The 13,579-nt window shown below is 38.1% G+C and overlaps 1 protein-coding gene across 2 annotated transcripts in view; it reads right to left on the bottom strand.

Annotated features, from left to right (window-relative positions):
• Positions 1 to 13,579, bottom strand: part of LOC113519582 (M-phase inducer phosphatase-like) — a 56,978-nt gene that overhangs the window by 9,649 nt on the left and 33,750 nt on the right. The window contains exons 1-5 of one of the 2 annotated variants that reach the window (XM_052892391.1): positions 7,153 to 7,327; positions 4,392 to 4,896; positions 2,415 to 3,336; positions 1,613 to 1,764; positions 669 to 850 (exon numbers count right to left, since the gene is read on the bottom strand). In XM_052892391.1, the coding sequence (XP_052748351.1) occupies positions 669 to 850; positions 1,613 to 1,764; positions 2,415 to 3,336; positions 4,392 to 4,805 (1,670 nt within the window). In that variant the 5' untranslated portion in view covers positions 4,806 to 4,896; positions 7,153 to 7,327. Of the gene's footprint in view, positions 1 to 668; positions 851 to 1,612; positions 1,765 to 2,414; positions 3,337 to 4,391; positions 4,897 to 7,152; positions 7,328 to 13,579 lie in introns of those variants that run through there. The other variant, XM_052892390.1, reaches the window with a different exon arrangement.

The following is a 13,579-nucleotide window of genomic DNA, read 5'->3' as shown; positions in this document are numbered from 1 at the left end:
GTCCCATGGCTAGCAATGTACCCTGACAGATCATCCCCCACGTGGTCCCACCTGGAAACCATCGTGCTGAGATCCAGGTGTATTCATCACGATGGGCTAACTGACCTGCTTCATCCTCACCTATCACCCTTCACTGGTGCCCCGCCGGTGTATACCGATAGCGCGGGTAGGGTTACCATTCCATTATCACCCGTTAATATTTTAGTAGCAGCTATTCCTCTGTACCCTGTAAATTCACGCCATATCCCACCCTTCAAACCGAAACACAGCCATGCAAACACAACTGCTTTGCACGGTAGAAACACGAATGGGACAGAGGTGGCCAAGCAAACGGCTTTTGTACAAAGTCTCCCTCTGGTAAAATGTATTTTTTTACAACACGAACATGCGGCTCACCTGATGGTAAGTGACTACCGCCGCCCATGATCACCCACAACACCAACGGCATTGCAGGTGTGCTGCCGGCCTTTTAAAAAGGAATATACTCTTTTCTTAAAGGCTATGATGTCATATCGGTTTGGAAATATTGTTGCTGGAAGTTGATTCCAAAGTGTGGTTGTGCGTGGAAGAAAGTGCCTTGAAAAACGCACGGTGGAAGACCACCACTCGTCCAGAAGGCTGTTTACAAAAGGCTGCAATCTAAATTGTATTAAACCAAAAGCACTCACAGCTTGGGTCCTCGCTCCAGCGAGAATTCGCAGTGGAACACCAGTATGCTCCTCTTCGAGTTGGTGTCCCGCGGCTGCAGCGGCTTGTTGACCAGCGTCAGGATCTGCGCCGGCGTGTACAGGTTCACCGCGCCCAGGATGTGGCCGCCCTCGAACTCGTACGGGTAGCGGCAGTCGATCACCTGGTATGATGATGAGAAGGGTTTTTTATCAGCAATCTGCTCTTCCATTACAGCTTTCATTGGATAGGATCTTGTGTGAAAATTGACGTTTTGAGGAGCAGTCTACTGTCAGTGGAGCTCTCTCAGAATGGTTCTCCATGATGAGAGGTGTAGGCGGGCGATGATGAAAACGAGTGATGTCTTCAGAGACTATTCAGTTAAGAATTTTCCGCAAACAAAATTAGACTTCAATTGTTTTTTTTTTTCAATTGATGATAATGGAATGGTAACCCCGCTTGCGCTACGGCATACGCTGGCGGGGCACCAGTGAGGGTTGACAGGCACTTTCATTTTCACCTATCACCCTGCCTGACGTGGGGAAAGGGATTGTTAGGAATGCGGACTACTAATCCCATTGCTAGCAATATATATACACTGTCAGGTCAACATACGTGTTCCCCTGGAAACCATCATGCTGAATCCGGCGTGTATTCGACGCTATGGACCAACTGACCTGCTTCATCCTGACCTATCATCCCTCACTGGTGCTCCGCTAGTGTATACCGATAGCGTAGGCGGGGTTACCATTCCATTATCATACATTAAAAAAATTTAAAAATATATCCTGCTTGACGCATTCACCACGCATTAACCTCGATAGATTTCCTGGGGACCGCGTGGAGATCGACCTGACAGAGCATACCACTAGCAACGAGGCCGTTAAAGCTGACTACTAGCTTTTCCTTAAGATGATTTGTCTGCGAGGTAATTCTAAATATTCACCTGGTATTCGCTGATGCAGTCGTCGAAATCCCCCCTGAGCAGCGCCGCGAGGGTGTCGCACGAGATCGACTTGAGGTCCGAGTGATCACCGCTGGTCAGCGGCAGCGCGAACGGCACCGAGAAGTCGCCGATCAGGTCCGGCTCCACCACCGCTGCGGAGGATGGAATCATAAATAAATTGAACAACGCCATCTAGTCCCGAACTAAGCAAAGCTTGTACAACAGATACTAAGGAACTCATTGAAAAAAGTTCATATGTTTTTTTTAATATATAAACATAGGAAAACACTCAGGCCAATACAAAACATACTTGTAAACATAAATATTAGGGTTCAAACCCTAATGGGGATTGACCACATATTTTCCATAGAGAAACTACGTGTATTACTGCTTGGATACCTCTGTCCCACTCGTGTTCTGCCGTGAAGCAGCTGTGCTCGCATGACTGTTTCGGTTTGAATGGCAGGTTTGATAGGTACATAAATACATATCTATCACGCCTGTCTTCCATTAGGGTAGGCAAAGATAATGGCAGGTTTGATATGAAATGAAGTCAGTGAAATTACAGGGTATAGAGGCATAACACCTGAGTCCTCAGGAATGGCAACGCATGGGGGATATCATGGGCGAAACAGTAAACTCTGTTATGTCCATATTACTGTTCATATCTATAGGCGACGGTTATCACTTTCCAACACAGGCCGTCAGCTTGTTTGCCATTCCAAGTGGCCTAAACAAGTCCATTATCAGATAGGCCATGTTTTTTTACAACTATGATTAAAAAACAAAGAACTATACTCACATCTCGCCAAAGCTGACATAATTGAAGCGTTATTCTCCGAGAATGCCCTCTGTAGAACCGGCCGCTGCACCCTCTCGATATTGGCGTTGGTCCTGCGCCGTTTATTCACCACGTTCTCCACGTCGGTGTTCTCCAAGCGCTTCTGCGATCTCTTCTCCGGGTTCTCCAATATGGAGTATAAAGAAACTCGAGCCTTACTCTCCGGATTGAGGCTTAAACTCCTTTGTAACGGTCGCCTTTGGAAATCTTTTTCTGTTAATATACTATCTTTGATCTGTCCGGAGAGTAAATCGCTAAAGTTGGCCATTTTTGGTGAATTCGATGCTTCCTCGATGTCGAGGAACGGCTCCTCTAGTTCTGATATAAAACCACTCTCCATAGAAGTGGTAGACTCGGACGTGAAGATCCTGAGTCGACTCGAGGCTGGAGATGAGACGGAGCTCATGGAACCGATGCTGGAGTCGCTCGGCTCGTGCCGTAGAGGATTCTTCGTCGGTGTCTCTGTGAACTTGAGGGATTTCTTGACAGAGAGGCTGCCGGTTGCGGAGTGCTTGACGGCCGGTGATGTGAATTCAAAGGATTCATCCTCGAAGTTCAACATCCTGGTGGCAGTAGCGTTCGGACGATTGAACGAGGTGGACTGTTCGCTGTCGACCAGAGGAGCTCCGAATGTGAAGTTTCTGGAGTTGATTTTCCTCGATGTAGTGGTGCGACCCCTTGATATTATGTTTGGACTGTCCGTCGAGATTATTTCATACTTGGTGCACTGGTCAAAGTTGTCAGAGTCAAATTCTTCTTCTAGATCGTGAAGCGTCTGGAAGTCCGAGTCGAGGTCTGCGTCCTTTTCTGGCACAAAAATGTCTTCCTTAATTTCTTTCTCCATCTCGTAGGATTTTGATGGAATTGCGTCAGTGAAGTCCAGCTGGGGAGGTGAAATAAAACATTTTTAATATTACAATAGTGTCATACTACCCGTCTGGTCCCGGCGTAGAATGGATCATCTCTTTCTTTCCTCTTGGTGTCAAATGTAATGAAATAAAGAAATGTAAAGGAAGGACATTTACATTTCTGTTAAGACATCACCAAAGACTAACTGCGGTTGCACAGTCCCTTGCCGAGTACGGTAACTACTTAAGGCCTATAGGTAGGCTAGGTAGTATGTCCAGCGGTTGACAGTTAACGGCTGATATCGATGATGATGATGATGATAATTAGTTTAATAAGCAAAATTAAATGAAAGAGGACCCTTAGAGAGTACTTCTCTAAGGATAAGTTTGAGATAACACGCACCCTGCTTATGAATAATGACAAAATTAGTTATTTTGTTTTAAAAATTATTATCCCATAAACAACTGATGGAGATACCAGAGGGAGGCTTTGTACAAAGGTCGATTGCTTGGGTACCTCTGTCCCATTCGTGTTTCAACCGTGAAGCAGTTGTGTTTGCATGGCTGTGTTTCGGTTTGAAGGGTGCGATATGGCGTGAATTTACTGGGTACAGAGGAATAACACCTGAGTCCTCAGGAATGGCAACGCATGGGGGGTATCATGGGCGAAACAGTATACTCTGTTATGTCCATGGTACTGCTCATGTCCATAGGCGACGGTTACCACTTTCCATCAGGTGGGCCGTCAGCTTGTTTGCCATTCTAAGTTGTATAAAAAAAAGTTATGGTAATATACATATAAATAAATAAATAATAAACATAAAAAAATACAATTAAATTCCGAATCTCCTTTTTAAGTCAGTTAAAAAAGGAAGAATAGGCTCACATACTTATTTATTCTGTTGCTTTGTGACCACTTCATGGTTGCCTTTGGAAACCATAGTAAATTCATGGTGATGAAGGGCTAACTGGCCAATTAGCCTTTATTCTAGCTCGTCTTCATTTACCATCTTTCACTGGTTCTCCTCCAACTCATGCGCATGCAGGGTTAACCTACTATTGTCATGCATAAAAAAAAAAATAGACCTACCTTAGTGGACGACCAGCTAGTTTTGGTCGATTGGAAACTTTCAGTAAACGTACAGTCCCTTGTCTCCTCTTCGACGTCCAGTTTCACGAAGGTCTCACTCATCAGCCCTATGTTCTCTTTGTCCATCTTGAACCTTGTACGTTCTTCAAATATCCTGGATATCTTCGTCGAACTCCGTTTGACTACTCTACTTGTCAGTGGCGAACAAGCATTCCTGTCCATTACCGGTGATGTCCTATCCTTCATCGGTGATACCCTTTCCATCACCGGTGTGGTCATTAACCGTTCTATAACCGGTGATACCTTTGGCCTGAACAACGGTGAGTTTTGCAGTTCACCGAGGACTCTCCGTTTGGATGCTGACGCTATCGGTGAGTGTGTGGGCGAGTTGAACTTCAACGAATGCGGACTCATCTTAATCTTGAAGTTCGTTGTGAGAGCCTCATCCTGTTTCCGTTTCGTTGCACTATTCCCCGAGTTGATCCTGAAGTTTTCTGTGATCAATCTGTAAAGATAGAAAATTGTGTTATTAATTTCCAGTATTTTTCACCAATTTCTACTATGCTGAGGAGGGAAGATACCAAAGGCAAAAGATTAACAAAGGCTGACTAGTTGTTAAAGGTGATGATGGAATGGTAACCCAACCTGCACTATTGATATATACAGGCAGGGCACCAGTGAGGACCATAGGAAATGTGGTGAGTGCGAAAGCGAACCCATGTCTCTGACATATGGCACCTCGAGGGTATATTGTCTGGTTTTTGATGGGTACACTCCCACCTTACGGGGGGATTCCCACAGTACCCATTCACCTCCCACAAGATGTATGGGTCTGTATAAAGCATTTTCCAGACGTTAAAAAAAAAAAGGACACCAGTGAGGGATGGATAAGGATGAAAAGGCAGATCAGTTAGTCCATCATGATGAATACACCAGAAATACAGCATGATGGTGTTCAGATTGGAAGGACCACATGGAGATCAACCTGATAGGATATATTGCTAGCAATATGACCGGTCACAATCTATCTCTTCAGCTAATATGCATTTTATTTCATATTACTGTTTCATAGATCGTCACAAACTAAATATATAATACAATTTTGGCTTAAAAATATTCGACATTTAGTTCATATTGGTCCTTAAAGATTCCACTATGGTATCAAAATGTTTTTTTTTTTTTATTTTAGATATAGTTTTAAAGAAATACCACCTGAGAATAGAGCTCAATGTAGTAAATAATTTAACTATAATTGCAATTGTACATATCAAGTATATTTATTCGGTGACTTCCCCAACATATATCCAATTCACTTATGGAACACCAAACAAAACAGATATGTATATAGGCTACGGTAACCACTTACCATCAGATGGGTCGTATGCTTGTTTGCCACCTCAGTGGTATAAAAAAAAATATTGTCCATGGTAGGAATCCCATTCCCAAAGAGGGTTGACGTCAGGCAGGTGGCCGGTCTTAAAACTAAAAACCAAATCTTTTTGTAATATGGATAAAATCATATTATGCCAACTCCAAATGATTGGGATAAGGGTAGGAAGAAGAAGAAGAAGAAGAAGAAGAAGAAGAAGAAGAAGATGATGATGATGATGATGATGGTAGGAATGCCATAGACAATATTTATTTTTCTGTAACATAAGGGATTTTGAGTTGTTATTTCTCAAATAAGGTATTTTTTTTTATGGATGAGAATGGAATGGTTACCATTCTACATAGATAATGCTGGTGCATTATCTGTATCTGCTAACACGGCACCAGTGAGTGATGATAGGTTGATAGGTGAAGATGTGAGCAGGTCATGATGATTTCACAAGAATTAACCATGGTTTCCAGGGGGAAACATGTGGAGGTCGACCGGATAAGGTATATTGGGAGCAATGGGGCTCTTAGACCCCATTACTAATAATCCCTTTTCCCCAACTAAGGTATTAAGTCTGCATGATAAGTAATTTAAGTACAAACAGAAATATAATCATGTATTTTTTTTATACAACTTAGAATGGCAAACAAGCTGACGGCCCACCTGATGGAAAGTGGTAACTGTCGCCTATAGACGTGAGCAGTACCGTGGACACCAATATTCTAATTTATATATAACAATTTTGTTGTATTTAAATTATAGTATAGGTACTTAGATTATATACATAGAGTGTCTCTCCATACAAATGCTTCTAGAAAAGTGGATCAATTTTTTCATACAATTCTGTGTGATAAATAGTTATGATATAACTTCTATATTTATTTTGTCTTATAATTTCTGCATCTTTTTAATGCGTAATTAATCATTTTATTTATTAAATATAGGTAATATAAAAGTCAAGATACATTTTATGCATAAGTATATAGAACAGTGATAAAAAAAAGTCAGCTAATTCGACAATTAGCTGACAAAAAGTTGACCCGTTTTTGACGTTCGAGGCTTTATCTATATAATCTAAAAATAGATATTTATTTAAAATTAGAAAAAAAAAATTAAAACTAATTTCTTTTTTTTTTATTAGTATTTCCTAAATATATACATCATTTATTAATATAGCAAAAATCGTATAAAATTATTAGGTAACATCCCTTAACGTAGTAGTTTAATAAAGTTACAAAAACACGAATCAGAAGTGACAAAACCCTTTCCGACACTGGCGCGATGACAAAAGAAGGCAAGGGTAGAAATATTATTGTTTTCCTGCGAGAGTCGAATAAAACATATTGGTTTTTAAGAATAAACTGGTTCCATGCACCTACCAACCTTTTATTGAGACAGCGCGCATTGTTAATAAAGTTCACCAATAATAAAAGTATTTTTAACGTAGGTTATGAGAGTTTCACTTCTATGTTAGATACATTTTCTCACGTGAAACACTAGAGAGAAATAACATTTGATTGAATCGTGTCACAGTCACTATGTTTTCAATTTTTAAGGTAGATTAAGAAATTTATGTGCAAAAATCTTACAAAACTGCAATACATACACCACAGACAACGAGCTATTTCTGTTTGCCGCGCTTTGTTTTTTTTTTTTTATTTACTTCACTGTCAAAAGAGGTTGCGTTCGGAAATTAATTATTAACCTCACTTATTAACTTAATTACCATTTCTTGACAATTTAAATATGAAAAGTATAATAAAAAATGGTTAAATGTTAAGTTGAAATTATAATTTACAGTACGAGTACAAATAGTTAAATACTTATGATTTATTTTTAAATTTAATTAGAATTTCACCTATAACAATTATGTTTATTTACATATTTTTGTGTAATAGTATTTAAACAACTGTTACTATGTATTCACAGTAGTCTATAATGTCTTATGCCTTAAAATTCTAAATACCCCTAATCGAATATATAGATCAAACTGCCAAATCGTTTAACATTATTATGTGCATGTCTTTACAATAGATAAATAGAGTAAATCGGTTAGTTGATCAATATTCATCACAATAACAACGCAGAGATAGGGCGTTCTCATTGCATGAATAAATATTTATAACGGTTATGACTTTTAACGGTTTATAAGGAAATTGTTCTTTTTTTTATTTACAAAAAATAGTTCAGAAATTACATAATATTTTGTTAATATTACACATATAAAAAAAATTAAACTCTTACTTCGACTATATTAAAAAAAAAAAAAAACTACGAATACATCTATTAAAAAAAAGTGAGTGATTAACTGTTGAAAACAAAAAATTTTTCGGCGTTGAAAAGATTAGAAATTGTCCAATTTACTATTGCTAAAGACATTTTTTTTTTTGCGACGGTTACGTGGCTTACGGGCCATTCCATTCATCGGTTACCCTCTTACCGTCGGGGGCAATAGCCGCATTGCTTGCACCACGTCTTATCACGGGCCAAGGGTGTGTTTTTATGCAGTTAACGGTATAAAGGGGGGCACACTGTGAGGAACAATTGTTGAGAGTTTTGACTTGTTTGAGTTGTAAAATTAAATAGTTTATTTGATACAATATTCTTAATCCATAGAGTCATAGATAATGTAACGTTTAAACGAACAATTGATAAGACATTTTCATCAGGCGCATTTTAAAGATACAATAATTTAGAAAAGTATAAAAGCGAGAAATATTAATACCTATTGTGAACGGATACAGTTTTTAACCGACTTCAAAAAAGGAAGAATTATCAAATTAGATTTTTTTTTCTTATGTTACCTCAGAATTGAGTCATTTCTAAACCGACGTGGAAATATCCTTTTTTTTTTTATTTAAAAGGAGTGTTCCCTTAGAAATTTAATACGTAGTTTCGTTTTTAAATCAAAGTAACAGACAAAGTACTGTTACTAGAGGGGCGACTGTTGAAAAATCGTTTGCTTGGGTTCCTCTGTCCCATTCGTGTTTCTACCGTGAAGCAGTTGTATTTGCATGACTGTGTTTCGGTTTGAAGGATGAGATATGACAGTGAATTTACAGGGTACAAGAAGTACTCCTCAGGAATGGCAATGCATGGAGGGTACCGTCAAGTTAGTTACAATTTTATTACATCAATATTTTGGAGGAATTAATTGGAGGAAACAATAAAGAGTATCTATGTTTTTTTATACAACTTAGAATGGCAAACAAGCTGACGGCCCACTTGATGGAAAGTGGTAACCGTCGCCTATAGACACGAGCGGTACTATGGACATAACAGAATATACTGTTTCATCCATGATACCCCCCATGCGTTGCCATTTCTGAGGACTCAGGTGTTATTTCTCTCTACCCTGTAAATTCACGCCATATCCCACCCTTCAAACCGAAACACAGCCATGCAAACACAACTGCTTCACGGTTGAAAAACGAAAGGGAATCCATCTCTCTAAGTGTGTTCACATATTAGAATACTTCAGGAAGGCCGCCAGCTTGTTTGCCATTCTGAGTTGCATAAAGAAAGAGACGTGTTTTTTTTTTTGTGAAAATGGTATGGTAACCCCGCCTGCGCTAACGGGATACACTGGCGGAGCACCAGTGAAGGGTGATAGATGAGAATGAAAACAGGCCAGTTAGCACATCATGATGAATTCATCAGGAGTTAACCATGATAGTTTCCAGGGGGAACCGCGAGGTCGACCTGGTTGGATATATTGCTAGCAATGGGATTCTCAATCTCCATTACTAACAATCCCATTCCCCCCGAAAGACGTGTTTAAAAAACCCTTTGAACCCGGAATCTAGTACATAAAAGACATCGGATGTCCAGTTACAAGAACATGTTAATCACTTTAAACTATAAATACTGAGTAAAGATATATATTTACATGTTCAATAAACAAACGTGAACCTGTTTATTTGTCAATTAACGTTTTTTTTCAACTGGCAATGTTATCTTTCGTGTGCCTTCTATAGGCTCAAAAGACATGAATCCAGAGCAGTAAAACTTATATGTGTATATAAAAATGTGCTTTCAATCAAATGTGTAAGGTCGAGATTTGTTTAACGCATCAATTAAAGGGTGGAATTCGTTGGACATATGTAAATAGGTGTAACCGACTCGACTAAGACGTGGTGCATCGCCTTTTGTGTGTATTGTGATGCAGTTAATGGGCGATCGTCTGAACGGTTGAAAACTGAAAGCGTTCGCTTTCAGTAGCGAGGGCAAAGACTCCGCCGGTTACGTCTTTTTTTTTTTAATTGATGATAATGGAATGGTAACCCCGCCTGCGCTAACGGTATATATACACCGGCGAAGCATCAGTGAAGGAGGATAGGTGAGGATGAAAGCAGGTCAGTTAGCCTATCGTAATGACTTCATTGGGACTTTTTTTTATACAATTTAGAATGGCAAACAAGCTGACGGCCCACCTGATGGAAAGTGGTAACCGTCGCCTATAGACATGAGCAGTACCGCGGACATAACAGAGTATACTGTCTTGCCAATGATATCCCTCATGCGTTGCCATTCCTGAGGACTCAGGTGTTATTCGCGGCTCCCCCTGGAAACCATCGTGATTGATTCGTTGGTGAAATTGTCACGATGGGCTAACTGACCTGTTTCCATCCTCACCTGTCATCCCTTACTGGTGCCCCGCCAGCGTATACCGTTAGCGCCGCCCGAGTTAATGAATATAGACCTACATAGCATGTACATAGATTAACACGTTTACAAGGCCTACACCAGTTACCACTTTCCATGTGTATGGACAAATAATTAGCGGTCATTTAACATTCAAATCTGGTACAAGTAATGTAGATATACTCCCAGACATGGCAGGGCAAAAATTTAAACACAATTTTAGACGCATTTTTTTTAAATCAACACACCGCCCAATACTCTCTCTGATTATCGTAACGGATGACTGCTTGGGGGGGAAAGGGATTGTTAGTAATGGAGACTGAGAATCCCATTGCTAGCAATATACCCAACCAGGTCGACCTCCTCGTGGTTCCTCCTGGAAACTATCATGGTTAATTCCTGATGAATTCATCATGATGGGCTAACTGGCCTGTTTTCATTCTCATCGATCACCCTTCACTGGTGCTCCGCCGGCGACTTCTATCTATCTAAATACTAAAAATATTAATGTTTGGCCAAAAAGATATCCGCTTAATTAAATTAAAAAAATAAAAACTAATTACGGCCATAGACAAAAAATATACATTTAAATTGTAACCCTCTTGTTAAAATTTAAAATACCGTTCCAATAATCATCACAATAATTTATTTAAAAAATAAAAAGCGTTGTTTAAAAAAAATATTTTTAGATATTGCCTAATGTAGTAATAGGTAAGTTTTCATTCGAAATTCGAAGGATAGAACAGGTGTTGAATTGAAATTAGAGACCGGATAAACCACAGAGTACACAAATCCGTTAACGAATACCAAGAAAAATTATGGCCGTGCATAAAAACGCGCGCATCTGGTGACAAGGTCGGAAGGATATCGGTTGAGATGAGCCATCGCGTCCTGAGGCTACGAGCGATCGTTACTTCAGCGTTTGAATATGGAATGCGAAATGCACATGTTTGTTATTAATTTAAATCGTCAACGGTTCTCTGGAACATTGTAAAAACAATTTAAATTTAGAATTAGTCTTACGTATAACCTATTTGGTTGAAGTTATAATTTTTTTATTAATTTTTTTAAAGCATTCCTTATTTTAAGCCCATATTTAGTTTAATAACGTAGCACGACACTTATTATGAAATAAACAACAAAGACATCTCTTTACTTGCAAATGTTACAAATATCAACATACATGTTACATATATATATATATATATATATATATATATATATATATATATATAATATATATATATTTTGCCCATGATACCCCTTAACCAATCAGTTTGAAATTTTGGCTTTTTATCCTTCACGCGGACGAAGTCGCAGGTAAAAGCAAGTAAATTTAAAAAGTGAAGCATTTTATAATATTTAAGCAAAAAGTATGTGAGGTCGAAAGTACAGAGTGGCAATTTTAATAATTACTAAATGCATTATATTAACTATATTCATTACATTATAATAGAATAAAAAACTTAATTGATTTATTAAGATAATAATCGAAGATTGAAACATCTTTAAAAACAAAACACATTGCAGCGCCATTATTGTATATCGGTAACAATGTTTGGAATCTGTGCACGATCCTTCACTATAAGCAAAAAAAAAAAAGTAAATCGATCAAAAAACCGTTAATAACGTTCGGCGGTGCAACACTGCGGGTGCGGCGGCGTTATGATTGCCGGTTGTTGACGGTCCACTAGTGTTGCGACTTGCGGCCGTTCTAAATACGTGCTGCTGTCATATTATTTTTTTTCACAACTTTTTTACATTCCAAATTTGAAATAAAAAAAAAATTGGCCAATAATATAGTGTATGTGTACGACGTAGTGTTTTAATTAGTTTTTTTTTTTTTATCAATACCACAGATTACGTAATATTTGACATTGGGTTTTGACATATCTTAGTGAAAAATGTGACTTATGAATATAGAAATTTGACGTTCACATATAATTTGGTATATCTATGTAAAATTCGACCAAATCAAACGGCTTAACAATCTCTAAACTTTAATTCTTGATTACAATAGATAGATAATTTATTTGCATTACTTCAGCCATACAAATAGCGAAAAATAATAGAAAATATATAAAAAGTGACATAGATTTTTTTCTTTCGTAAGTGTGCCACAGTGATAGAAAATGACCACAACTTTTACCAGAGGGAGACTTTGTACAAAAGTCGATTGCTTGGGTACCTCTGTCCCATTCGTGTTTCAACCGTGAACCTGTGTTTCGGTTTGAAGGGTGCGATATGGCAGTGAATTTACTGGGTACAGAGGAATAACACTTGAATCCTCAGGAATGGCAACGCATGGGGGGTATCATGGGCGAAACAGTATACTCTGGTCTGTCCATGGTACTGCTCATGTCTATAGGCGACGGTTACCACTTTCCATCAGATGGGCCGTCAGCTTGTTTGCCATGCTAAGTTGTATAAAAAAAAAACTCAGTTTATTGCTTTGCCCTCAAGATGGCGGAACACTGATTAACAACAAATTATTTCTTGCATTATAACTCTGAACATATCGAATAAACTATTCCATAATGTAACTATATATGTATTAATCTCAAACTACAACGTTTTTTTAAGCCTTAAATGTTTATAATAAATATACATTTACTTTTTTTGTAGAGGCACACACACGGCAGTGCATTGTTGCACCCACGCCGAATAAAAAACCTTATGCACACTTCGTTACATTAAAAAAGCGGTCGCGTGCTCTATGGATGAATTGTAACTGACGTTCCAAGATGGTGGAAATAAAAAAATGACTAAGTGAACTTTGATTCTAAATTAACAATAATATTAAATAAAACACTGTTGATAAATTTGATTACAGAATTATAATGTATCCATTAATATAAAAAAAAGGTGAAATTCAATTTAAATTAATTAATCGGCTATATATTTTTAGACATACGAGATTATTTTACATTTACCAGCAAGAACTATTATTAATTACCTAATTGTGGCGAAATATGTGGTTTTAACATTATTTTATCTATCTAAATATTTACCATGTTTCTTGCAAATAAATATTCATTTATTTATTAAATTATTAAAGATAAATGATTTTATGTTCTTTTTTTGTTTTTTTTTTTACGCAGTCTGGAAGAGAACAACACTACAGCACTATTTTAAAAGTCTATTTTGTACTAACATATTCATAATA

The sequence above is a fragment of the Galleria mellonella genome, unplaced genomic scaffold (genome assembly GCF_026898425.1).
Source record: "Galleria mellonella isolate WM207_F2 unplaced genomic scaffold, CSIRO_AGI_GalMel_v1 utg158, whole genome shotgun sequence".
Lineage (NCBI taxonomy): Eukaryota > Metazoa > Arthropoda > Insecta > Lepidoptera > Pyralidae > Galleria > Galleria mellonella.
This window is presented reverse-complemented; position numbering and strand designations above follow the sequence as displayed.